This window comes from Sorex fumeus, unplaced genomic scaffold, assembly GCF_029834395.1.
Source record: "Sorex fumeus unplaced genomic scaffold, SorFum_2.1 ptg000030l, whole genome shotgun sequence".
NCBI classification, from domain to species: Eukaryota; Metazoa; Chordata; class Mammalia; order Eulipotyphla; family Soricidae; genus Sorex; species Sorex fumeus.
Window position 1 is genome coordinate 30,196,598 of NW_026606087.1, and position 27,334 is coordinate 30,223,931.

General features: G+C 39.8%; 1 protein-coding gene across 9 annotated transcripts in view; it reads right to left on the bottom strand.

Moving 5' to 3' along the window:
* Window positions 1-18,174: 18,174 nt before the first annotated feature.
* Window positions 18,175-27,334, bottom strand: part of PICALM (phosphatidylinositol binding clathrin assembly protein) — a 121,945-nt gene continuing 112,785 nt past the window's right edge. For 8 of the 9 annotated variants that reach the window (XM_056115898.1, XM_056115894.1, XM_056115895.1 and 5 more), the window contains 2 exons: window positions 20,717-20,819; window positions 18,175-19,528 (listed from right to left, as the gene is read on the bottom strand). In XM_056115898.1, the coding sequence (XP_055971873.1) occupies window positions 20,727-20,819 (93 nt within the window). In that variant the 3' untranslated portion in view covers window positions 18,175-19,528; window positions 20,717-20,726. The remainder of the gene's footprint in view (window positions 19,529-20,716; window positions 20,820-27,334) is intronic. The other variant, XM_056115893.1, reaches the window with a different exon arrangement.

Sequence of the window (27,334 nt, forward strand, 5' to 3'; positions counted from 1 at the left end):
CCACAGAGGCAGGATGGGATGGTGGGGGTGGCTGGGGGGCTGGGAGGGATGCTGGGATGATTCTGATGGAGAATGAGCACTGGTGGAGGGATGGGTATTCGATCATTGTATAACTGAAACCCAAGCACAAAAACGTGTAAGTTTACAACTGTACCTCATGGTGTTTCACTAATAAAGATTAAAAAAAAGAAAGAATAAGCCATACATATTCACTCTCACATTTTTATCCAACGTACTTTAGGCAGTTTAATAAAGGCAAGAAAAGCATGAAGATTAGAAAGAAGAAAAACTTATGAAGTTTTATATGTATATAACCCAAAATAATAGCAAACAAATTGATTTTGTAAATGAATTTAGCAAGCAAGGTCATAGAATTCATTAAAGAATGAATATTAAATAATTTCTCTATAGAACTAGTAAATATTTGATGAATAATGAAAATAATGACTATAGTAGCATTAGAAATATATAAAAAGCATGGGACCTATGAAATACTAACAAGAATTCTCTTCTGAGACATCCAAATATTGTTGAAAAAAGTTTAAGGATGCAAATAAATGAAACAGAGAGTAGATGTTTCCAAATTGATCTATAAACTCAATCACTGTCACTGTCACCGTCCTTCCATTGTTCATCGATTTGCTCGAGCGGGCCCAGTAATGTCTCCATCGTGAGACTTGTTGTTACTGTGTTTACCATTTTGAATACGTCACTGGTAGCTTGCCAGGCTTTGCCGTGTGACAGAGATACTCTCGGTGGCTTACCGGGCTCTCCAAGAGGGGTGGAGGAATCAAACCCTGCTCGGCCGGGCTGGCTGAGCACAAGGCAAACACCCTACCGCTGTGCTATCACTCCACCCATAAACTCAATGTAATCCTAATAAAAATTTCAGCATTTTCTTTTTTTTGGAGGGTAGAAATTAACTGGCTATTTCCAATATTCCTGTAGAAATTTAAAATCCAATTTTTAAAAAATTATAATAGCCAGGACAGTCTTGAGGAAAAAATAGTAAAGTTGGAGGACTTAAACGCTACCAAATTCTGAAGCTTAATATAACATTTCAGTACTTAAGACTATGTGATATTGGCCCAGGGATAAGGAAAAAAATCCAATGGAAGAAATAGAGTCCAGAACAAACCCACATGTATAGTTACCTGATTTTTAACCATATGATATATCTGTAATTCTATAATTAATTATTGGAGGGAGTCGTTTTACTGCTAAATTATGCTGGTTGAACTAGCCATTTGCACTAAAAAATAAGCCTTAAAACTTCTAGTAAAATATGTATGATAATATCTACATGTTCTTAAAGTGAATAAAACTTTCCTAAACCTGTCATAAAATTCACCAATCATTAAAGAATTTATAGTTTATTTTAATTTTATATTTATATTTATTATGTCCTGTAGCATTATAGCACTGTCCTCCCATTGTTCATCGATTTGCTTGAGCGGGCACCAGTAATGTCTCCATTGTGAGACTTGTTGTTACTGTTTTTGGCATATCAAATACACCACGGGGAGCTTGCCAGGCTCTGCCATGCGGGTGGGATACTCTTGGTAGCTTGCCAGGCTCTCCGAGAGGAAAGGAGGAATCAAAACCGGGTTGGCTGCGTGCAAGGCAAATGCCCTACCTGCTGCACTATTGCTCCCTCCCACATTGATTATAAATATATATTTATAAAGGTAAAGGTCAATACATAGTATATGATATTATAAATATAATATTTGTATTTATAATATTTATATGGGCTGGAGTGATAACACAGCAGAAGGGCATTTGCCTTGCATACTGCCCACCTGGCTGACCCGGGTTCGATTCCTCTGTCCCTCTCAGAGAGCCCAGCAAGCTACCGAGTGTATTCTTCCCACACGGCAAAGCCTGGCAAGCTACCCGTGACATATTCAACATGCTAAGCACAGTAACAACAAGTCTCACAATGGAGACCTTACTGGGCTTGCTCAAGCAAATCAATGAACAACGGGAGGACAGTGTGATAAATAAATTTATATTTATTTTAATTGAAACTAATGTTTTCACTGAAAGATGCTATTTAGAAAATTGAAAGGAGAGCCACACACTGTAAAAATATATTGGCGGGGCTAGAATGATAGCTCAATGGGTAGGGCATTTGCCTTGCATGCAGCCGACCCATGTTCAATTCCCAGCATCCCATATGGTCCCCTGAGCACTGCCAGGAGTAATTCCTGAGTGCATGATCCAGGAGTAACCCCAGTGTATCGCCGGGTGTGACCCATAAAGCAAGAGATAGATAGATAGATAGATAGATAGATAGATAGATAGATAGATAGGCAACAGAGTAGCTAACAAAAAAAAATACACCCAAAACCTATTAAGAGTCTCTACAAATCAGTTGGATAAAAAATTTTACATAAAATATAGTTTAGTCATGGAGCACTTGCCTTGCATGTTTAATGAGGGTTTGGGTTTGATTGTTGCTGCTGCACAATGTCTGGAGCACCACAGGGAGTAATCTTTGAGCAAGCCTGGAGTAGTTCCTGAGCATGGCAGATATGACCCAAAAAAGCAACCCCCCCCCCACAATTTCAGGGGAAATAAAGTGGCAAAAGTCTCTGGGGTGGGGTAGGTACGCAGCTGATACCTGAGACTGCTCCTCTCTCTGTGTACATCTCTCTCAGGATCCAACTTTGGCCTCCCATTCGCAAAACCTGTGCTCAGACCTTCAAATTATCTCCCTGACTCTAGGCAAAGGGACTGAAAGGCGACTTCACAAAAGAGAATATTCAAATGACCAAAGTGAGAAAAAGGAAAAAAGAGATTGACATTATTCTTGATAATAAATGAAAACCATATGCCAATGGTTAAAATGAAAATATTGAAAGTGGTAAATAATATGGACAAGAATACAGAACAAGGTGCACTCTCAGATCATTGGAGTAGAGCTTAAACTGAAACAAACATTTTGGAATATGTTTAATAGTATTTATTGGAGCTGAAAATATATTTTTATATGTCATGATTCAGTAATTCTAATATTGACTTAATATGAAACAAATGTGTGTATGTTCCCTGAACACCAAAACCATAACTGCCAATCAAAAAGTAATGGGGAGATGGCGGGGAGGGAGATTGCACACAGCAGAGGGTGTGGTGGGAGTGTCAGAGACACGTGTTTGTTCGTTTTTAATTTTATTGAACCACCATGAGAAAGTTACAAGTTTCATGTTTTGGTTACAATCACACAATGATCAAACATCCATCCCTTCACCAGTGCTCATTCCCCACCACCAATCTCCCCAGTATACCCCTCTTCCCCACCCTCCCCCTGCTTCATGGCAGACAAAATTCCCCATACTCTCTCTCTACTTTTGAGCATTATGGTTTGCAATACATAGGTTATCATGTTTGGTCCATTATCTACTTTTGGCACACATCTCCCGTCCCGACTGATTTCTCCAGCCATCATTTTCTTAGTGATCCCTTCTCTATTCCATCTGCCTTCTCCCCTCCTCTCATGAGGCAGGCTTCCAGCTATGGGGCAATCCTCCTGGCCCTTGTATCTACTGTCCTTGGGTGCCAGCCTTATGTAATGTTATTCTATACTCCACAAATGAGTGCAGTCTTTCTATGTCTGTCCTTCTCTTTCTGACTCATTTCACTTAGCATGGTACTCTCCATGTCTATCCACTTATAAGCAAATTTTATGACTTCATCTCTCCTAACAGCTACATAGTATCCCATTGTGTAGATGTACCAAAGTTTCTTTAACCATTCGTGTGTTCTCAGGCACTTGGGTTGTTTCCAGATTTTGGCTATTGTGAACAGGGCTGCAATGAACATATAGGTACAGATGTCATTTCTACTGTACTTTTTTGCATCCTTGGGATATATTCCCAGAAGTGGTATTGTGGGGTCATATGGAAGCTCAGTTTCTAGTTTTTGCTTTCCAGAGAGACTGGACCAGTCAGCATTCCCACCAACAGTGAAAGAGCATCCCTTTTCCCCCACATCCACGCCAGCACTAGTTGCTTTTATTCTTTTGAATGTGTGCCAGTCTCTGTGGTATGAGATGATATCTCATTGTTGTTTTGATTTACATCTCCCTGATGGCTAGCGATGTGGAGCATTTTCTCATGTGCCTTTTGGTCATTGGTCACAGACACTTTGGCGGTGGAGGTATTCAGTAGCTTCATCCATCAGTACCAGAAATTTGAACAATATTATAACCCAATTGCTTTTATGAGTTATAATAAAAAATTTTAAATAACTGTTCCTAACAGATTTAATAATAGCTAAAAGCATGAAATAACCCAAAATATTATCAGTAAGTAGTGTTAATTAGTAAATAAATTGGGCCTACCCTATACATCTATAGAGATCAATCTAACAGAAATCATATTGAGTGGAAAAGGCAAACACAACAGGATACATACAATGGAATTCTCTAACGACATTCAGAAGCAGAGCAAGGTCACTGATTGACCAGTCATGGAACACACCCAGTCTAGAATCACCAGATTCTAGCCCCAGGTGTGTACTTACTCTCCTTATATTCTCTTTAGTTAGTGCCCACCTCGTGGCAGTTGACACAGATGTGTTCACTCTATAAATAGTCACCAAACAAGAAACTTACAATTTGTGGACCTGAGTGACATATTTAATATTTTAAAGAAGTTTGAAAAAAGTCACTCCGGATCAGGGATATAAAGTAAAAGTTAGCACATATGCACCCAGCCCAGGCTCAATTCCCAGCAGGCCTTGGGGCATTTCCAGGTATGTTCTTAAAGGCCCCCTGAGTCCCTCCCCCTTGGTCCTACCAATTTTCTTTTTAAGGAATGTGACATTTTTATAGAGTTATCTTTTCCTAGCTGGAAAAAAAAGTGAAACTTACAGACTTTCCACTAGGAAAGGCCAAAGCATTTCCAGTCACTGACACAAATCCTGCTTTGTAAGAGCTCCAGGATTTCATCGGTCAGCAAAAATTGACGTTGTTTTCCCCTCACACTTGGAACATTCAGAGCATGAGATTATCGTAACAAGCCAGGCATAACATGGTAGGGGTTCAATATTCATTTGTTAGTTATTGCAGTTTCTCCTTCACCCAGCACATCTAAATCAGAAGAAAATATCAGATGACTACAAGTCTTGCTTATAGCCAAGATGTCAAAATCAAAAAGTCAGCCCTTGGACAAGGAAGGGAAATAATGTTCCTTCCCTCAGTTACTGCATCTTCCTATATTTGGAATGTGCAGAATAGTCATATCTCTAACAGGAATCTGCAACGTTTTCTTAACAACCCAATTCTAAGTAACTTGGTTACATGATTCTTTACAAAACAAATCTCAGTCACATGCCCTGTTCACTTCCCAGTGTCACTCAACAACACATTTATCAGTGAGTCCCTGTGGCCAGGCAACATCAGGAGACAAAATCAGAGCTGTGCTGAGATGTTCAGAATCCAGCCATGCCAGGCATGTCTGACAGGCAGCTCAGAGAAGGCAAACCTGCCTCAGCACTGCCACAGTAGGGCCGAGAGAAGGGAGCAGGACAGAGGCCACACTCGTGCTTAAGCAGCAAGCTTCTATTTTTAGTGGCTGGAGTAATCGGTTTGGAAAATAAATTCAAGGTGCACTTAGGAGAGATTTTATGTAGTTTTCTGTTTTCAGAATAATTCCATATGTTAGTCTTACGTGTCATTCAAGGTTTGGGGAACAAGGTATTTGGCAGCTGGGGCTCCAGCCAGAAAATGGCTTATTTTGGCCCAGCAGTTAGATGGGTTCCAAGAAATTCAGGAGAGGTAAGCTGGATTATGTGAAAACACATTTTGGCAAATTGGCAGGGCTACCTTTGAATAAGGGCATTAGTTTCACCCCTTTCAATCCTGGTTTTCTCGTTTGTTTTGCATGGACCTTATTACCATCTAACAGGATTAGTTTGACACTTAGAGTTTCTAAAGACCCCATCATAGCACAGTAGAGATGTTTGCCTTGCACACTGGCTGACCTGGGTTTCTCTGAGCACTGCCAGGGGTAATCTTTGAGTGCAGAGTCAGGAGTAGTCTTTGAGCCCAACCAGGTGTGGCCCAAAACTGGAAGGAAGAAAGGAAGAGAGACAGGGAGACAGATACAGACAGAGAAGAAAGAGAGGGAGGAAGGAGGGAAGGAGGGAAGGAAGGAAGGAAGGAAGGAAGGAAGGAAGGAAGGAAGGAAGGAAGGAAGGAAAGAAGGAAGGGAAAACAGAGGGAGGGAGGGAGGGAGGGAGGGAGGGAGGGAGGGAGGGAGGGAGGGAGGGAGGGAGGATCTACCCTGCATGCATGCAGCAGATGTGGTACTTGGCAGTGGAAGTGATAACTGACAGTTAAGTGACTCTTTCTGGAAAATTCCCATGATCATGAAGACACCTGTGTCCCATCCTTTGTGTTGTGAGGCGACGGTGTCTGATGGCTGTGAGAGATGGGAGGGCTTCTGTACAGGGACCAACCACCACCTGTGGGAGAGCAATGGACCCCGAGTCTGCCAGTGCATCCTTCTCAGAGTCGGGAAGAGGCAGTAGCCCAGTCCCATTGTGCTTCATGGGAAAGAGGGAAGAGGCACAGTTGGGGGGGGGTGGCATTGGTGGTAATTTTTACAATTTCTTTTTGTATCCTGTAGTTAGACACTAGAGCATTCAGGATACCCGGAGGAAGGGAGTTTTGTGGCCATAAAGGGCTATTTGTTAAAGGTCTGCTTGATTTGCTTTTTTACTAGATGGTGACACAACAGTTCTCTGTATTTTTCTTGGAATAGAACTGGCTTTTGCACTAAACACAAGGAAATGTGCCCTCAAGCAATAGAGGCTTTCTAAACATTAGTGACTTTAGCTCAATTAGGTATTCTCATTTCCAATTCCTGTGACCTGGTGAGGATCAAATTCCCAGAAAGACTGCTTGTTCAGACCAACATGTTTTAGGCTGATTCTGTTTTAGGTCACTTGTGTTTGATCTGAATAATTACTAAATGTCTACAAGATAGTGTCTTCGAACAGAACTGTTTTCAATTTCCAGCAGAGAAATAAGTTTGAAGGAGGGCACAGATTCAAATATCCTTCAGATCCTTCGAAGAAGTTTCGTCAGCATTTCCTTCCTCAAGCCCTGTGCTCAACTCACTGACCTCTGGTTTTCTTGGGTTAGGGCCAGCTTTTTGCATAGTCTCAGCTATAAAAATATGCTAGCCCCTGCAGCATTTCCTTCCGGAAAGGAATGAAAATGAACTCTATTGAATTCCTCTCTGTGTGACTGGCCAAGGTCAGAACAGCTTTTGTGCCTTCAAGGCCTCAGACACCTCGATCAGAAGAATGTCCCAACTCACAGAGGTTCAGGAACACGTGGGAAATGAGAAGCGTTTTGCGACTTTCATTTCATTTCTGCATCATTTTCTCTCAACCACTTAAAAAGTGGCTTTGACTTTTGTGATATTTGTGTAAGTGTCAATGAGGACAGGCCGAAAGGCACCCAGTCAGTGTGACTCTAAGACCCAACAGGAGCAGCAACATATGACATTGAAAGTTTTAAAGTCATTGATGAGAAAAAGAAAGAAGAAATCAACACCTCTTACTAAAAATTACGTGATTTTCACAATGGCTGTTAGTATTTGTTCACCTCTGTTCTCCCCCACCTCTCACTTTCTAAAATAATGCATTTGTTTAACTTTTAATAATTTAATACACTGGCTCGGTTCTTCACATGCTACCTGTCTGAATGCAAGGTTCCTTCCCAATGGAAAACCAGCAGGACTGTACTACTGTACAAGAAGGGAGACATCCACGACATTGACAACTATCACCCGATCTGCCCATTGTCTGTCATCTACAAGCTGTTCACTTGAGTCATCTTAAATAGGATTGGTCACACCCACCAACTGGCGCCCTGGCGCCATGTAATCCCATCAACGGCCAAGACTCAGAGACTATAAAAACCAGCTCCCGGAAGAAGAACAGTGCAGTCTCCTGCCCCCGCGCCTGACTGTCCTCGCTGCCGGGGCCCCTTGGAGGGGAGCGGGTTGAGCTTTCCTCCCCGCCCCGACCAGGGCTCCGGCAGCCAAAGACCTCCAGGACCAGCCACTACCATGCTGAGACCACTCTCCGCACACATGAAGGTACTGGCAGAGGGACAAAGTCACGCGGGTTCCGGGGCCGAGATCTCCAAGTCTACTCGGATTTGGGCAGAGTATCCTCCACCCAGATCCTCCAAATTCCAGTATATCCTATTATAAAGGTAAAGGTAAAGGCCCTCCCGTTGATAGCACAGCGGGTAGGGCGTTCGCCTTACAAGCGGCCAGCATGGCCGACCCGAGTTCGATTCCTCCGCCCCTCTCGGAGAGCCCGGCAAGCTACCGAAAGTATTTGATATGCCAGACACAGTAACAACAAAGTCTCCAATGGAGACATTACTGGGCCCGCTCGAGCAAAATCGACGATCAACGGGAGGGCCTTTACCTTTACCTTTATATCCTATTATAACATCTTATTATCTCATTCCTACTTTGGACAAACTGGCAGGCTACCAAATGTAGCCTGCCCACACGGCAGAGTCTGGCAAACTCCCTGTGGCGAACCCAATATGCCAAATACCAGTAACAATGATGGGTCTCATTCTCCTAAAGAGCCTTGAATATAATCTCAGGGTTAGGATGAAGGAGATGTTACTGGGGCCTGCTCGAGGCAATCGACGATTAACAGGATGATTTGTGATTTGTGATTGTGAAATAGGATTGGCAGAACACTAGATGAAGGACAACCGTGCATACAAGCCAGGTTCTGTAAAGGATTCAGCACGATCGACCATATCCACACAATAATCAAGCTCATTGAGGTTTCTCAGGAGTTCAAGATGCTGCTCTATTTAACCTTCATTGATTTAAAGAAGGCCTTTGATTCTGTTGAGACTGAAGCGCTCATCGAAGCCCTAGCAAAACAGGGTGTTCAAACTCAATACATCAGGATCCTCCATGAGCTGTATTACAGATTCACTACCAGGATCTTACCATTCTACAAGGAAGTGATCATCCGTGTCAAGAGAGGGGTTCGGCAGGCTGATACCATTTCACCAAAACTCTTCAGTGCCACCCTCAAGAACGTCATGCGACTACTGGAATGGGAAGGAAAGGGAGTGAAGATAGACTGTCAGCAACTACACCACCTCTGCTTTGCTGATGACATCATTCTAATGACACTAAACATTAGCCAAGCGGCACAAATGCTGGCCGACTTCAACCATGAGTGTGGAAAGGTTGAACTACAGCTGAATCTCACGAAGACAATGCTTATGAGGAACAGTCTTGTTCCTGACGTTCCATTTGCTCTCAACGGAATGACCATCTCTGAATGCAACAGTTATGTGTACCTAGGTCGAGAAGTCAACATGATGAATGACCTGGCACCTGAATTGCGCAGGAGGAAGAGAGTAGCTTGGAATGCCTTCAAGAGCATCGAATAAATAGCTAAGAGGATGAAGAACCTCCAGATCCAGGCACATCTCTTCCATTTCACTGTTCTTCTTGCATTAACATGTGCCTCAGAGACCTGGGCCCTACAAAACCAGGATGAGAATGCTATTCACGTATCCCAAAGAGGAATTGAAAGAGCTATGCTTGGAGTATCATGTTTCACTCAAATGAGAGAAAGAATCCGGAGTTCCGACCTCCATTGAAGGTCAAGAATCAGGGACGCTGTCTCGTTTGCCAAGGCGTCGAAAATCAGATGGGCTGGACATGTAATGATATTTGGAGATGACCGCTGGACAAGAGCCGTTACTGACTGGATTCCACAGGACGTCAAAAGACCATGTGGCCGCTCACCTACGAGATGGTCAGACTTCTTCATCAAGATCCTGAACGATCGGTTTCTGTTGCCAATTTTCAAAGTTTGGGTAATGCCCACTGTGCTAGACAGGAACCAGTTGGGCCTATCTCTGCATCTATGAGCCTGTTGGGCTGATCTATTTTGGTCTGACTCCCAGAGAACCTGGCCAGTGGACTGCAATTAGGTCAGCAGGGGCTCAAATCATTACAAACTTGAGATCACCAAGCACTGGGAGAAGAAATGATATTACTGGAAGTAACATAAAGACATGGGAAGAAGGTGTTGAGCCCTGTGGAGGGTGATGTCCCAAAAAATGGTCTATGATGATAGGAAACATCAAACCATAAAAACTGACACTATTGTAAACACTTAATTTCAACCACAACAAAAATTCATCGAGGGTCTGAAGTCTATTTCCGTCACCAGCCCTATTTTTTGGGATATGAAATATTGTGAAAATATGAAAATATGAAAATCTGTGAATGAAATATTGCTTTTCTCCTTCTCTTATATCCTTTTGCATAGTTTATTTTAAAGCAATGTCCTTTTTGTATAGACCCAGGAAGATAGTTAATATTATGCTTTTGTAACTTGGGAGTTAACTGACTACAAATAATACTCACTTCTGGGCATCTGCTTTCTGGACTTAAGCCACAGTTGCCCTTAGTTCCTAGCACCCCAAAAGCAGGGTCCCGACGAGTGACTGAACAGATCCAGGGCAAGCTGTGAGCTACCCTGGCATTGAAATGGGCCAGGCCAAAGCGCCACAATGTTTAACTATAAGAGCATGGTCATGAACAAATGCTGTCATTATCCAAAAAGTGACAATGAGATTAGGACCCTGCTAGGGTTAGGAAAGACTAATCTGGCCTGAGCACTGTAGTCTGACATCTATAGCGAGCTACCCCTGGAGAGAAATCCTATAAGCTTAATGTATCTCTTACTGTGTCCATACAAAATGACTAATATTATGAATGTATGTTTGTTGGACTAAGGAAAGGAGAAACACAGCCATAATTGGATTTCAGTCTTGGGAGAATCGTATTGCTTGGATGAGAATCTGTCCTAGAAGCTTTCCCTGGGGAAGACAACAGACTTACCTCTGTTGTGTGACCACACCTATGTGTAAGCTCCAACCCCTCACGCTTTGGGATTTAACAGGGCTGTAAGAGTGGGCTGGGGGAGTCAGAAGGAGAATGAAGATGGATCCAGAAGGAGAATGAAGTAGCATGGGGGAGGCAGAAGCAGAGAGAGAATCAGAGGAGAATGGAGATGAGATTGGAATAAACTGCAACTGACACCAACCGGCCTGGCCTTCATTCCCTCCCTTGTCCACCCTTCGCCATTGGCCTCCCAGGGTGGGGGAAGTGGTGTGAGACTAATATGAGAGAGAGAGAGAGAGAGAGAGAGAGAGAGAGAGAGAGAGAGAGAGAGAGAGAGAGAGCAGCCATGAGGCCCTTTGGTATTTTATTTTTTTAATATACAATTATTTCTGCCTTGAATATTGACTATGTACCCAAAGCCCAGACTCAATACTGAAAATATGATTTGAGCTGCAATGACTGAACTTTGTAACGTGCCAGTCAAGGTAGCAGGCCAGAGTGGAGGGTGGGAGGGAGTATGGGGACACTGGGGGAGGTGAAGTGACACTAGTGGTGGGACTGATGCCTAAAACTCAACTACCAATAACTTCGTAAATCACAGTTCTGTAAAGAATTTTTTTTTTAAACCATGTAGCACTGTCCTCCCATTGTTCATCGATTTGCTTGAGCAGGCACCAGTAACGTCTCCATTGTGAGACTTGTTACTGTGCTTGGCATATTGAATACGCCACGGGGAGCTTGCCAGGCTTTGCCATGCGGGCCAGATATACTCTCGGTAGCTTGCCGGGCTCCCCTAGAGGGGCAGAGGAATCGAACCTGGGTTGACCAGGTGGTCGTGTGCAAGGCAAACGCCCTACTCCCTGTGCTTCCTAAAAAGGCTGGAGTGATAGTTTCCTGGATCGCAGTGGGAACAGCACTGCCCCCAGACACAGGCTTAAGCCATGCTGTGTGTCAGGAGCAGCCAGTGCTTTGACAGCATCTTAGTTCTGCATGTGGGCTGTTTGTTAGTATCACATTGTAATACTTCAAAAAGAAGGCATTTCTTACCTCTTCTTTGATGTAAAATTGGAATCCCTACAAAATATGTCTAAATACGTATTTTTACACAAAATGTAAAAATCTTCTTGTAAAGCAAGAATAATCAACAGGAGAAACGGATGGCACTGAAAGTAAACTAAGTATGAGTGTTTCAGAACAAACAAGGTGTGTTGGTACTTTGGAATGTGCAACAGAAGCCAAAGAACAGGGAAACTATTAGCATTACAGAACGAACTTAAGGCTTAACATCACTGTGGTCTGGCAGTCAACTATTACCATGGTGCTAATGTGTAGCTAAGTTCTGAAATTCTGGGGATTTTGTTTGGTTTTGGAGCCACACCCAGCATTGCTCAGGGCTTACTCCTGACTCTGCACTCAGGGATCACTCATGGCAGGTTCCGGGAACCATATGAGGTGCCAGGAGTGAGCCCAGGTTAACTGCATGCAAAGCAAATGCCCTAACCACTATATTATCGCTCCATCCACCTAAGCTCTGAATGCTATGGAACCTTCCGAATCAGCTTGTAACATGCATTGCAAGCATGACAATCTTACTAATATTACTGGAATTTCTGTTTGTTTGGGTGCCACACTTGGCAGTGCTCAGGACTTACTCCTGGCTTTATGCTCAGGGATCACTCCTGGTAGTACTTGTGGTGCCAGGGATTGGATCTGGGTCAGTCATGTGCAACACAGCTGCCTCTTTCCTGGATGGACCATTAGTTTAGGTCTGCTTACTGCATTCGCTAAGGATTTTTCTGAAAGATTATACAACTAGATAAAAGGAAACTCAAATGAAGATGACATCATTGTTTCAAATACCTAAAATGAAGAAAGAAAATAACTGTTGGGAAGTAGTTAATAAAGTCTGGCACCTTAGATGCTGTTTGAAAAATTTGGGGCTCTCAAGCATTAAACAATATAGTTTTGACTGCTGTTCAGACACCACAAAGTACTGCAAATAAAGGTACTGCTATGAAAGATCAAGTTGGGAAGTGCAGAGAGAAGCAATGTTGATGTGGAAAAGAGAACCCTGCCCTTATTTCAAACAGGCTAACATTAAGTGCAGGAGCTGTCAAGGGCCAACTGACATAACCACGGAGTCCATTTGGGATGTCCCTGAAATGGTCAGTCTCACTTTGTAATCTTAGCAATTTGGGAATGGATGCCAAATGTGCTCATAGCCTTGAGGTGGTCCAGATTTTGCTTTGAAAAATAAAGTGTTCTGGAATTTCTGCTTCTGTACTCCTGGCAGCTGCCTGCAAATGCCCCAACCTCATCATCAGGTAATTTAAAATGGAACTTTTGCCTTGGTTCTACACCCGGTACTGGAGCATGAGTTCACTGGGTTCGCTGGCATCATATACAAGTTTTCCCCACTTCTTAGGGCACGTTGCTTGGTTTTATTGCTACTTTTGGTGCAGGTTTCTGCAACGCTCAACTGATGAATCAACTAATGTGAGTTATATGGCTTTGCTTTGCTTCGTTGTAGAGTGAAGGTGGAGACACTGGGCGAACTTCACTACCTCTTTCCTGGATGGACCATTAGTTTAGGTCTGCTTACTGCATTTGCTAAGGATCTTCAAGCAGGACTCAAACGTGCAGATTCATCATGGACTGTGCAATGATACTGTGAGTGTAACGGGTCATCTTTCAGATGGAGTTGCAAAATTACAAGGCACTGCACATCCAGAAATTGTGTTGCAGTCATTGTCTGAGCCACTGGAAGCACTTAGCTGCAAAAGTTCCTACTGCAGTGAATTTGGAGATGAAGGACAAAGTGAAGGTCATAAGCAAAACTACCAAGTTCTGAACTCCAGGCTATTGACAGCACCGCAAGACAGCAGGCTCTCGCACCAACAGCTCCTCTACGCTTTCTTGTCAAGCAGAGGCTCTTCTGCACCTTACAGAACGGAGGGAGAAGTAATTTCTGCAACAGCAGTATCTTCATAGTGGAGCCTCTGTTGAGAAGACATGGGAGGATGTTTGTATTGATTGTGCACAGATGTAGCCTTCTCAGGATTTCTTGTTGCACAAATACTTCTCTCCCCCCTTTCCCTGTTGTTGTGTATCTCCTTTTGGTGCTCACACTTGGCCAGTTATGGTACTCAGGCATTGTTTGCATGTTCACACATGCTTGCTGTGGGTCACAAACATGGCAGTGGTGCTGTTTGTGGGGTCTTACCACGCCCCGCCCCCTCCACACACACACACACACACACACACATGCACGCGCGCGCGCGTGCACACACAGGGGAAGCAGCTGTTACTGTGCTGGGCTTCTGCAAGGACAAAGCCATAGGATTTGCAGGCAGCACTGTACGGTCAAACTCAACCTCACACCTTGTAGGCAGGAGCTTTAGCCATTGAACCATCTTCTGTGTCCTTTGCACTGATTATTTTATACTGAGAAATAAAGGGAATACATCAATATGCAGTTGATTATGGGCATAGTCACATATATAAGGAAGATATTTTGGTGTCTGCGTTTTCACGTGTTCCACCTTCTGGAAATTCTGGTTGTGGCTCCCATGAACCAGAAAGTCTTATTCAATAGAGTCAAGATTTAAAGATTATCTGTTTTAGTAATATCTTCATGAAAGATGTTAATTTATATTTACTCCTCCTGGAACACTGAATTGTTTTCTGATGCCCACACATGAAATGCAATTGTCTCAATTCCATTTGAGACAATTATGGATAGATAAAGCATATCCATCTCAGTTGGAGAAATGTAAGATTTGGTTTCTTAGAGGGCCCGGAACACATTCTGCTCTCCAGCTGCAGGATTCATGTCATGGTAGCTAAAGGAAAAAGGACTTTTTCTCCTTCAGTGGCCAGAACAATAGTACAGTGGATAGTGTCTGCCCTACATGTGGCCCACCCAGGTTCAATCCCAGCATCCCACATGGTTCCCTGAACATGACCAGGATTAATTCTGGAGTGCAGAGCCAGGAGTGATCCCTTAGCGTGCCAGATGTAGCCCACACAAAACAAATACAACAACAACAAAATAGACATTATAAATAATTCATGAACAGAGCTCTAAGGCAGAATCAGAGAATCCAACAGTGGGCCAGAGAGTTAGCACAGAGGCTATGGTACTTTCCCTCAAGTCTCAAGTACTGCATATGGTCCCATGCACTGCCAGGATCAACCCCTGAGAAAAGTGAGGAGTAACCCCCAATACTACCAGGAGTGACGAGAAAACTACAGGTGAAGGGAAAAAAAAAAGTCCCAGGAATATTATTTTGTGTATGCAGTGGCACACCTGTTAAAATGGGTCACATGCAACAGAATGTATTGTGTTTATATCTAATTCTGGGTTCTTGTCTCTCAACTTCCAAACCTCTCTAGTTATTTGTAGAAACCTAATGAGAGCTAATTTGGAAACTGTGTGGCAGCCTAATTTGTGAAAATATGATGTATTTACCTTCTCCCTATTTTCTGAGGGTTGCTTATAATATTTTTGTACAAGAAAAACAGCATCTTTGACAATAGGTGCTCCATGAGGCAAAAATAACTTGAAGAGTGTTTCAGATAATTCTTCAAGTGGAAAATCTAGACCCACACTTTCATTTGCAGTCCTCTTCTCCTATTTCCTATTTTGGGCCAGATCTAAACAGTTTTATCCTACACACTTCCGATTTCCATTCTCCACACCTACATAACATAGCATTTATGGTATGTCCCTACAACTTTTATATGATACGTATGAAAATTTTATAACATAATATATATTCTCAAGACCATTTGCTTGGTAACATTTAGCTGCGTACACACTGCTGTATTAAGTAACCCCTGACAATTGCCAGGTGTGACCCAAAACCAACAAGAGTTCTGGAGATCCTTCTCCAAATACAGATGTCAAGAGGCAAATAACAAAAAAAGATACCTTTATGATAAGAAATGCAAATAAAAACCACAATGAGCTACTATTGTGAACATGTGAGCATATTCTATTAAAAAAAAAAAAGATGAGAAAGCAGAAATGATGGTTAGGGTATGAGAAAAAAGAACCCTAGTACCCTGCTGGCAATAATGGAGATTGATGCAGCCTCAATACAAAACGGAGTGGATTCCTTTACAAAACAAAAATGATTCAATACCTCCAATGCATAAGTGAAAATAGAAATATATTTGTATCCCTATGTCCAAGGCAGCATTATTTACAATAGCCCGAAAGAACCTGTTAGCCAAAACTTGGAACAAATCCAAAATCCACTGAAGGATGACTAGTTAAAGTTTGTATATATATATACACTGAATGCTACTCTGCTGTTTAAAAGATGAAATTGTGCCAATTAGAACAAAATGGATGGGTCCTCAGGTGATTAAGCTTAGTGAAACAAGTAAAAAAGTAAAAGAATTACTTGTGATTTCACTGGACTATGAATTAAGCATATGAACAGGCAAAAAACCAAACAAAATCCCCAGAACTCCTATATGTGTAAAATTATGCTGGCTAACAGAGGGAAGTGGGGAGTGGTTCGAGAGCATTCTTTTTGGTGGTAGGATGGCATGGAGTTTGGTGGTGTTATGTGGTAAGTCCTACGCATAAAAAAAAGGTGCTTAGCTGTACCCTTCAAATTTACAAGAACTGGGTGCTGAAAGGAGACAAAGTGATATGTATGATACCAGAGCCTAAAAGAAGCAGAGGTAGGGTGATGTCTGCCATAGAGGCAAGCTGGGGGTGGAAAGGAAACTGGGGAATTGGTAGAGGAAATGGACACTGGTGAAGGGGTGAGTGCTTGAACATTTTGTGACTGAAACTCAGTCAAGAACACCTTTGCAACTGTGCAATCTCATAATGATTCAATGAAAAAAAATTAAAAAATTGGGCTCTACATCACTCGTCAAAAGGGTATTTTTGAAAGAAAAAAGTGGTAATACAGTAGAATTTTAAAATCATTTAAAAATGATTTTTTGTGACTACAGCTATATCTGTTATAACTGTCTTACAACAATTTGCCAGGTAAGTTATAATATAGGTCTGATTTTATAGCCCAATGTACTTAACAGACTCAAAAACTAATTTGTCTCATTTGTTGTATTTTAAAGCTTGTATTCTGTGCTTTGCAGTTTGTCCTGTGGTAAAGATTTAAACTATATGTTGGGTGTAGGTGGCAGGAAATATTGCTTCATAAGAGAAGAGCATCTAGGAATAAAAAAATGGTCATCAGTCTTAGATTATTAGTTTAACCTTTGTACATCTGCAGATAGGCACCTCTGGTGCTGAAAATCACTATTCTAGAGCTGGCCAGACATACGCAAGATTCTGGCTTGGTTTTCCTGGAACCGTGTGCATTGCTGAAATGGTTCCAGGGCCTCGGCTCACTATCCCCATTCGGACATCAGGCAAACAATTTTCCGTGGATTTACATAACGAGAGAGAACAGTGGGACTACAGAACACACTTCTATAGTTATCAACCAATGTGGACAAGCTACTTTTCTGGTTCCTAACATTAATTTTAAGACAAATAAAATATAATAAGACATCTAATAGTCCAAAGTTGCTTAAACAAGATGGAAATGTCTATGAAGTATATTCACATCTTGGAGATTACTTTTTGCAAAAGTTATTATAAAGATAAGGAAGTGAAAGACTTCAAATACAAGATACAAATACCAGAAGACCAATAAAAACTGTGTTAACAAACTTAAATACAAAGGTACTATTTCCCAGATTATATGTGAAAATAGTTTAATAATAGTGAAACTTTAACAAAGTATATTAAAGATTATTTCTTCCCACTATATCTCAAATACTATGAAAAAATTTATTGTTGCAAAACTTTTAATCCCAGTATCACCATTTACTCAATCCTACTTTCTATTCAACATAAAACAAGACATAGGAAGGTTTCTTCAGGATCGATCTATCTATCTATCTATCTATCTATCTATCTATCTATCTATCTCGTATCATATCGTATGTCAGAATTGAAGCATTTCTCCTTTAAACTTACCTGACTGAAGATGGCTGATCAAGCCAAAAAAAATTTTAGCAATCAGTTCAGTTTACCAAAAAGAATCTAGATAGTAATATATGGTAGAAGAATTCTTTTCCAAAAATTAAGTTAAAACAAAATTTTTTACAGTTTATTATATCAGCAAATATAATCACAGCAATATACTTTTATTAGCAAAAAAAAAAAAAGATACTAATAATTTTAAAAAAAGAAAAGAAAATGCATCTCAGACCAGAATACAATAACAAAAGTTTTGTGGAAGCTGCATTTTATTTGAAAATCCACCCATTTTTGCTAACATACATTTTAATATTGTAAACAAAAATAGAATCTGCAAAGACAATGCAACAAGTATGCTTAAACTCATGTAAAGAATTGCTTTCCTACAATAAACTGTCCTTCTTAAGGCCCCTCTTAACCCAAATGTTAAGATGTATTTACAGAAAGCACCGATCAACAGTGCAGTTTTAATTCTTGTTAACTAAACTCTTGGCTAGACATTAACTTTAAAGATACTATTTCCCCTTATTTAAAAGGTACATGATCATAACATGGCATTAGCCAAATAAAAGGTTCAAGGATTTTGTCCCTTTCCCTCCCCCATATTATCTCCTAGAGTTTTACTGAAAAGAAGGAAAGTCTTGAAGTGAAAGCAATTCTTCACACTCATTTTGGAAAGGCCCTAATATCAAATGGAAAATAATCACAAGCCAAGCACAAAGCAGAAATTTCCTTCTTGATGCACTAATGCTGAATTTAAAATGTAGTGCTTTTTGTAGTCAATGAACTGTTCCCTTGCAAAATCCTAGGCACAGAACTGACTATCAGGATTAATGCATTTATAATGCGTCCCTATATCCCACAGACTGGTAATTCCTAAGCAGTTTCAGACCTATGGACTTGCCTTAAAATATTTAGTTCTCTGTATGTCAGCTGAAAAGCATTCTGAAACAGATTCATTCTGTGGATAAGAATCAAACATACAGTGTACATCCATACTCATTTTCATAAGGTTTGATACAATATTAATGTTACATAAATTGATAATCATAAATAAATACAAATACTTAAGGAATGTCTACTGCAAACAGAATATATAATTTTTTAAAAGAAAAGTTAATTTTAGTTACATTTTTTTTATGTGTGATGAATGGAGAAAAGGAAAATATGGTATAGTTAAGATTATGATTTTGATCATCCCAAAAGAGTTGTGATGTATTACAGTAAAGGACATAGTGCTTCTATCCAGGCAGCTTTTCCAAATACAAATTTCACACTTTCCAAATAAGGGCTTTTCTTGGTGTATTACTGATTATGAATATTAAAAGGAATTGAAAGAATGGAAGGGTTAGTCACCAAAAAGATCTTAGTCTGAAATTATGGCAATTCTTGGCTTCATAAACAGCACTGAAACATTCTCCTATATACTAATCCCAATTTTCTTCCTGGGCCTTCACTGGGTTACGGTAGCATTCTAATGGAAGAAGAGTTTAAGAGCAGTTTGGATGTTGCTGGAAGTAAGTATTTGCTGCTTGAGCACTTGTCTTTTCGGAATAATCCATTCTCTTCCATCTAGTTACATAAACTGTATCTGGGGAAGGAAAAAAAGAGTGTAAATTAATTATTGCATTGTACAGAATATCTTCTCACAAATAAAAATATTTTGGGGTTTTTACCATTCAACTGGACCAGAAATGTTCATAGCATGCTTATCACCAACCCTGATTATAAAAACAAAGTCAGCATTATCAACTTATGTGTCATAACTCAAAATCTGAAGTATGATTACAAGGCCTAGCAAATACCATTCTAGTACTAAACAATAATGGACAGGGAAGAAAGAATATGAAGTTTTTCCATGATAAGCTCAGATAGTTTTTCCATAAATATTCCAAAAAGTCAAGCAAAATTTGAAATATTTCCCAATGTTATAAAATTAGATAAGAAACAGTAATAAATCTTGCTTACTAAAGGCTTATTATAGTCACTAAACAATTTCCTAGTTTCTATAAATAAAATCTGAAGTATCCACAAAGGAACTCTTTTCAAGTACTTTCAAGATGTCACTGTTCACTCAAATACTGCACTCCTGATACCCCTTACGCTGCTCATCCAAAGACATTACTGAAATAGACATGTTAAGTCACTGTTACAACACAAGTGTACAAACTCGCACAAAGTTCTAGAAAGTCTGTGTATGTACACTTAGGACTAGAGCACCAAGAGGAACAAATTCCAATTGACTTCCAGCAAAAAGAGGCAGTGTGGATCAGATGCAGAATATCTTCCATCAAAAATGGTGTTAAGTCCTTAGTTTTTAAATAATTCTTTTTGGGGCAAAAGTTATTATTTTTAAATGAAAGATACAGAAAGATGTATAACCCCTTAAAAGAAACTGCTGAAGTAAAATTCTTCAGAACTAATCTTAACACACCATGATAAAACTGAGAAGCTCCTAATTGAGCTCTAATTCAATATATAAAATTATACCATTCCCTATAAATGATTTAAAACACACTGAAACACCCAGATTTTAAGGGGAGTTATCAGTGGAATAAATGATGATGATCCATGGATTTCAAACCTGCTGATTGTATTATTTTCTAAAAAATTGTGTCCTTTGACCCATTTTGATCCATTTTTAATTATTCATCTATTTTTCATCTAAAGAAGAGGAGGAAGAAAGAACTAGAGTCAGGTTAGAGAAGAATGAGTTGTGTTCAATGTTTGAATTTTTTAAAGTAGATATGACCCCATCTCCCCCAACAAGCAGCAATACCTAAAGTGATTTATAAGAAATCCTCCAAAGAGAGCTCTGCAAAAGGGTCCTTTCCTGAAGCTCTGTGAGGACTGTGACTGGAGGGACTGGAGGCTGCCGACAGCTGGGGGAAAGAAGACAGAGAGAGGAAAAGAAAAAAGATCTCAGAATGACAGAACATGAAGGCAGGAAATGTAATGAAAAGAGAAGTGGTTTTTGTTTTGTCACTTTTAATAAATACAAGGGCAGCCTTTTTTTTTTAAAAAAAAGAAGGAAATTTAAAACAAACGTTTCATTCATGTGTCAAGTTAAGGGTATCTAATGGCATGTGTTTTTTTGGAACACAAATTCTTATTTCTGAAATTCCAAAGCAGTAAGTGAACAGTCTTAGAACCAAAAAAGGCTGATACAAGCTGACTCTGGTTGACTTTTAACTGTTCATGTGGGGAAGGAGGAAAAAATTTTCTGTGTCTAACTGTCAATAGGTGTGAAATAACCTCAGTGCAGACACATGCATTCCACAGCAATATGCGTGGCTTCCTCAGAGGTGGAAGTCCTTTCTCAGTGCTCACAGGATCTCACGCCTGTGCGTTTATGTGCATATGCCATAGCTGATGCACATACTGTGAGAAGGGAAAGTGATCGAGAGGTTGTCTTGTTTAAGGTTTTATTCAACTGGGGAGTAAGATATTTTCCTATTGTTTCCAGGATTTACTTCTATAATTTAATTTGCATATAATATTAGGCAAAGCAATGTAGCTAAATTCAATAACATTTTTAGTATTCCATCAAAGAAAGCTCCTAAAGAACCAAGACATTAATTTGTCTATATACCTATCTCCTAAGCCTGCTTGAAGAGTATTTTAATCAAACACAAGCCATTTTTGCTTGTAGCAAATTTTTATTCTTCTACTTGCTAACAGAGAGAGGCACACAAGTATAGAGGTATTGTGAAATGAGCTATCCTTTAAGGGATGGTTCTATAAATCTATAAATTGACTATAGAAATCAATTTATACTTAAAGCATTCAAATCCTCTAAAAATTTCAAAGCTTCAAAGTCTGCTCCTTTTGGTTAAAGTGACCTTATTTCCACCTTTAAAAAAAAAACCAACACTACAGACTGAATAAGCAATGAATCTCAGTCGATATAATCATAAGTACATGCAATTTCTTGTTTTGAATACCAAGATCAATTTATAGGCTTATTCACTATGGTTTAATCATTTTCCCATTCCATATCTCAGTCTCAGAAATAAATGTTCCAAAACAATGGAAATAAACAATAGGGAAGATGATGGAATTAAACAAATGCTTAAGATGGGAGGATAGAGAAGCACGCCTCCTTGGGGTTTGGGTACTCAAATGTCTTCTACGTATATGAATAAGGTGCAACCTACATGTAACACTATCTCCTTCCCCTTCAGTTTAGCCAGGGATGATTCATTTAAGCAGTGATTTTAAGTACAGTGATCATCAATCACTTGAGCTGGAGGGAGACTTATTATCACATCTGGCCCTAAGATTATCTTGTTTCTTTCAAAAACAGATTTCTCTTTCACTTGAAGCTAAAACAATTAAAAAAAAAATAACCCACTTACTACAGATCTAGTCAACACAAAATTACAGGTCTTTTACGAGAGTTCCCCACTAAAACCTAAAATTACATTTTCATAAAATTAGCAGTCTGAAAACCTGAAAATCCTAAAGGAAACTATTCCTGAAAATCCCAATTAAAGGAACACCTGTCGTCTCAATTTGTGAGTATACAGCCAAAGGGAAGTTTTGAAGTTAACAAATATTGAAAAGGGAGACTAAGCGCTGTTTGTTCCTAAACAATACTTGTCTTAATTTGGTGAAATACACATACAGGTAAATACGTAGTTACATTAACGTAGGAGGGAAGAAGATTAAATAATATTCCTGGCAGTAAGTTTCATAACATCAGTTCTATTCACAAGTGGACTAGATCAGACTGGTCTGGCAGACTCCAGGGACTTCTGAGAAAACACTAGAGTCTGGTCCCACTGAGTTCTGGCGGCTGCACAAACACACCATGCACTGGCGGCTGCACAAACACAGAAACACACCATGCACTGGTGCTTAGAATTGCTGGGAAGGAAGAGCAGGAAAAGACATGCTCCAATGACCCAACTACTGCTGCTCATGGAAAAATGATGACTTAAAGAGCACAAATCAGGGAAAAGAATGCTGGTTGGTAAGAAGCACCAGGACTTAAAGAACCTGAGAGAAAGTCAACTGAAGAGAAAGTCAATTGAAACAAAGACTGACCCTTATGTGATGAGCAAATTACAACATTTGAAGGGCAAGTATTAAAAAATAAAAATTTAAAGGAGAAAAAAAAAAACAATTATAACCATTAATTTCAAAACTCAACTATTACCAACCAGTATGACAAACTATACTGACCATTCTAGTAAAAGCCTATTACAAACATGCCATCTCAAAGAACAAAAAGAGCAGTTTTGTAACCATTCATTTCGGTAATCTCTGCAATCAAAATTGTAAGAGCTTAAAAATAAGTACCCTGTTGTTAAACTATTCCACAATTAGATATGCTTTTTAACAAAATGACTAGTATTTCTAATTTTACAGGTAAATGAAATACGGAGTACCATCATATCAGCATAAAATAAAATTGATACATAACTGATGACCGCTCTTAAATTAAAATTTCTTTATCTCCTTACTCTACTTTATTCAACTTTCACCAAAAAAAAAGTTAAAAATAACAACTTAAGAACTGGTCACATTTACATCATAATGGTAAAACTTGGCTTCTCTGGACGGTTCATTATTTCAAGAGTTACATTCAAATAAATTAGGAATTAAAAATAATCTAAATAAAGGCAAATTTCACTTATTTCTAGATCAAAGACTTTCTTAGTTGTAGACTGCATTTTCTTAGTTGTAGAATAGGAAAAATTACAAAATAAAAAGAAAACATACCCAGAGTAAATAATTTTTTTTATTTTGAGGCCATACCTAGGGGGTGCTGAGACTTACTTCTGACTCTGTGCTTAGGGATCACTCCAGGCATTACTTGGGAGATCATAAGCAATACCAGAGAAGGAACAAGGGCCAGCAAGTGCCCTGCCAATAATAGTACCTCTCTGCCCATTCCCCTTTCTCATATTTTTGGGGGCCATGCCTGGTGATGATCAGGGCTTACTCCTAATCTCTGCTTATGGACCACCTCCTGGTGGTGCTCAGAGTGATCATGTGTTGTGCCAGGAATTGAAACTGGGTCTATCACTTGCAAGGCAAGTGCTAATCTCAACCCCCCCCCCCGAACCCCCAAAGAAGAAAAATTTAAAGAGAAAAAGAAAGAAGTCAAATTAGAACAGAAACAGCAATAGTCTCAGAAAGTACAGCTGGTAAAATTTAAGTTTGCTGGAGAATGGAAGGTTGGGTATTAAGGGAAAAAAGTCTCACATCATTTCAGCTGTGCTAAGGAAAGAATCAACTTTACCCGGTCTTTATATTTGAACCTTTCAGTTACCCAAAGCCTGGATAGGCAACAGTAATACTATACAGACTTAATTTTGTGGGTTTTTTTTTGTTTTTGTTTTTGAGAAATAAACTTCCTTTCTTCATTTCTTCCTTTATTGGAGGGGGAAGGGCGGGATGACACATCCAGCAATGTTCCGGGTTTAATCTTGGGAACTATATGGGATGTTGGGGACTAAAGCCAAGATAAAGTGTGGAAGGAAAGCGACCTACCTGTGTGTGGTTCTATCTTTCCAGTCCATGAGGTCTTAATAGAAAAATGAATATAATTCCTTTGCCTGAATGGCAGCAAAGTTTTGTAGATGAAATTGAATTTAATCCCTGGCTCCTTTATAGAATGGGACTTAAGAGTATACCTAGTCCCAATATCTCAATTCCTCAGTTTTGAGGATTTCTCTTTGTTTTGTACCAACTATGTACATAAAGAAGCCAAGGCCTTGCCTAAAATACATTAAAATAGGTCCAGTATTAGTTGAACCTCCCTTACCAACTATAATCAAATGCTGACTTGCTATCAAATGGGGCCAGTCAGGAGACATGCCTAGCTTGTACCTGAGCCGGCTTGGAATTCTGGCACCATAAGGTATTCCTGGGTGCAGTCTTGGCGGCCTCAAACACTCTTGGGGTAGATAACCACCTGGGTATACTGGCATCCGCAAGCCTTTGCATTAAATGGATGGCCAGCTTGGCTAAGAACTGACTAGGAGGCATCAAAAAAATGAAACAAAAAATATCACCGAATCTGTTGTTCAACTGTGTTCTCAACAGTTTCTCTTAAAAGGATTAGTATTCTATCATTAACCAGTAACCTGTGCTTCCATATTACAATCAACTATAGGCTGCACAGATTTAAGAGTATCTTTTTCCTGTTTCATCCTTAGCAACTGGCAATGACTTAGTAAGTAATCGAAGCTGTTCAAAAATGACATAGCACATGCCTGACATGTGTAATGCCCAAAGCTTGATCCCTGGTACCCTGTGCTTGAATTAAATGGGCCCTATTTCAATGACAGATGATTTGATAGGAGGTAAGTATCATGAGAAGACAGAGACATGACCGAGGCAGAACATGAAGTAGTGCAGCTACGAACCAAAATTAGTGGTGCTACGCAAAGCTGGAGAGGCAAGGAAGGACCCTTATACAGAGGACTCAGAAAAAGTGTGTCCTGCCGAACCTGTATTTCAGATATAGAGCCTGCAGTACAGGAAAAAGCTGTGAAAGAAAAAAGTTGTTACTTTAAGCCATCAAATCTGTTTATTAGTATCATAGAGCTGCTGTAACACATAGATCTGATTGCATATCTGTTAACTTAAAAGCAATTTCTCTAAAATCTGCAACACTGAATTAATTTTAACTCAAAAAATTATGGGTATACTTAAATACAAAATAATATGCAAACAAAAAAGAAACTTTTATTTTATTTTGGGTCTGACTAAGGGTGCTAAGACTTACTCATGGCTCTGTACTCAAGAATCATTCCTGGAGGTGCTCAAGGGACATATGGGTTGCCAAGATCTGAGTCCAGGTCGGCAAGCGCAAAGTCTTGCACCCTGCACTCTGGCCCCCCCAAAAAGCAATTTTTAAAATGAGGCTTATCTAACGAACGTTAACATAGTTAATGCACCCTGTGCTTTTAATATAGTTATATCCAATGTTCTTTAAGGTTTTAGCATTTCAGTTATATTGGATTTTAAGATTTCCATCATTATAAGAAATGTTCTAAAGCAAAAAAAAATTCCCAAAACAACAATAAAAACCAATTATAAGTCTTTATTATTAACAATGGCCAATATGTAGGACCCCTCAAATTTAAGTTCAAATTACTTAGGTGTGCTCTGAAACTACAGTTTGAGGTAATCAATTTCCAAATCATTTCCAAAGTCAATTCTTCATTGTATCTTCCATCAGGAAAGGAAAAGAGCAGAACACTCTACTGACTAGGCAATGGCCTTCAGCTGGACAGAGCAGGTGACACAAAGAGCCACAGCCAACACCCACAGCTAACTTACCAAGTTTTATATAAACAAAATTAACCTCCCAAACCCCACCAAATACACCCTAATAGCAAACAAAACCCAAAGTAAATTAAGAAGAACATCCTCAGTTCTTACACAAAAGTTATCTAATTTATTTATTTATTTATTTTGCTTTTTGGGTCACACTCGACGATGCACAGGGGTTAACTCCTGGCTCTGCACTCAGGAATTATTCCTGGCGGTGCTCAGGGGACCATATGGGATGCTGGGAATCGAACCTGGATCGGCCACGTGCAAGGCAAACGCCCTACCTGCTGTGCTATCACTCCAGCCCCAAAAGTTATTTATTTTAAATTTTTAGTAAAATCTGAACCATCCCAGTATCTAAAGTCAACAGTATGTCCATTTAGAAGGGTAAAAAAGCACTAGTTTCTTTTCACACATCTGATTCAGACTTAGTCGAATTAAAAACAAAATAGCAGTTATTTTGTATCTTCAGCCACATTGTCCACAACAGAACCAAATCCCCCCATTAAAAAAATAAAACATGGAATCAACCATAAGTGTGTGTGGGGCTGAGGGCAGGTACGATAGAGGAGACCAGTATGATAATAATAGCTAGAAATGATAATCTCTGGACAAGATCTGAGTGTTAAAAGTATACAAAACAATATTCATGATAACCTTTCAGTATCACAGAGAGAGGAGAGGAGAGAGAGAGAAAGAGAGAAGTGTGAAGAAGAGAGAGGTGTGAGAGAGATGCCTGCTATAGAGGAAGGCTGGGGGTAGGGAGGTGATGGAAGAGAACCTGGGGACACTGGTGCTGGGATGGGTGTTGGAATACTGTATGACTAAAATCTAATCATGAACAGCTTTGTAAGGGTATATCTTCACAGTGATTCAATAAAAAAGTAAAAAACAAAAATAAAACACCTTAATACCAAGAAACCAACTAAATTTTCAATGTTTAATTTTTAAGTAAAGGCTCAAATGGAATGAATAATCCATGGTTCTCATATTGCTTTAAGGAGCAAAAAGTCATAGAAAGTAAGCTTGAGTTCCTCATATTAAAAAAATAATAACATGACAAAGGCAAAAACTTTTCCCATAATCTTCAATACCTTAAATGCTT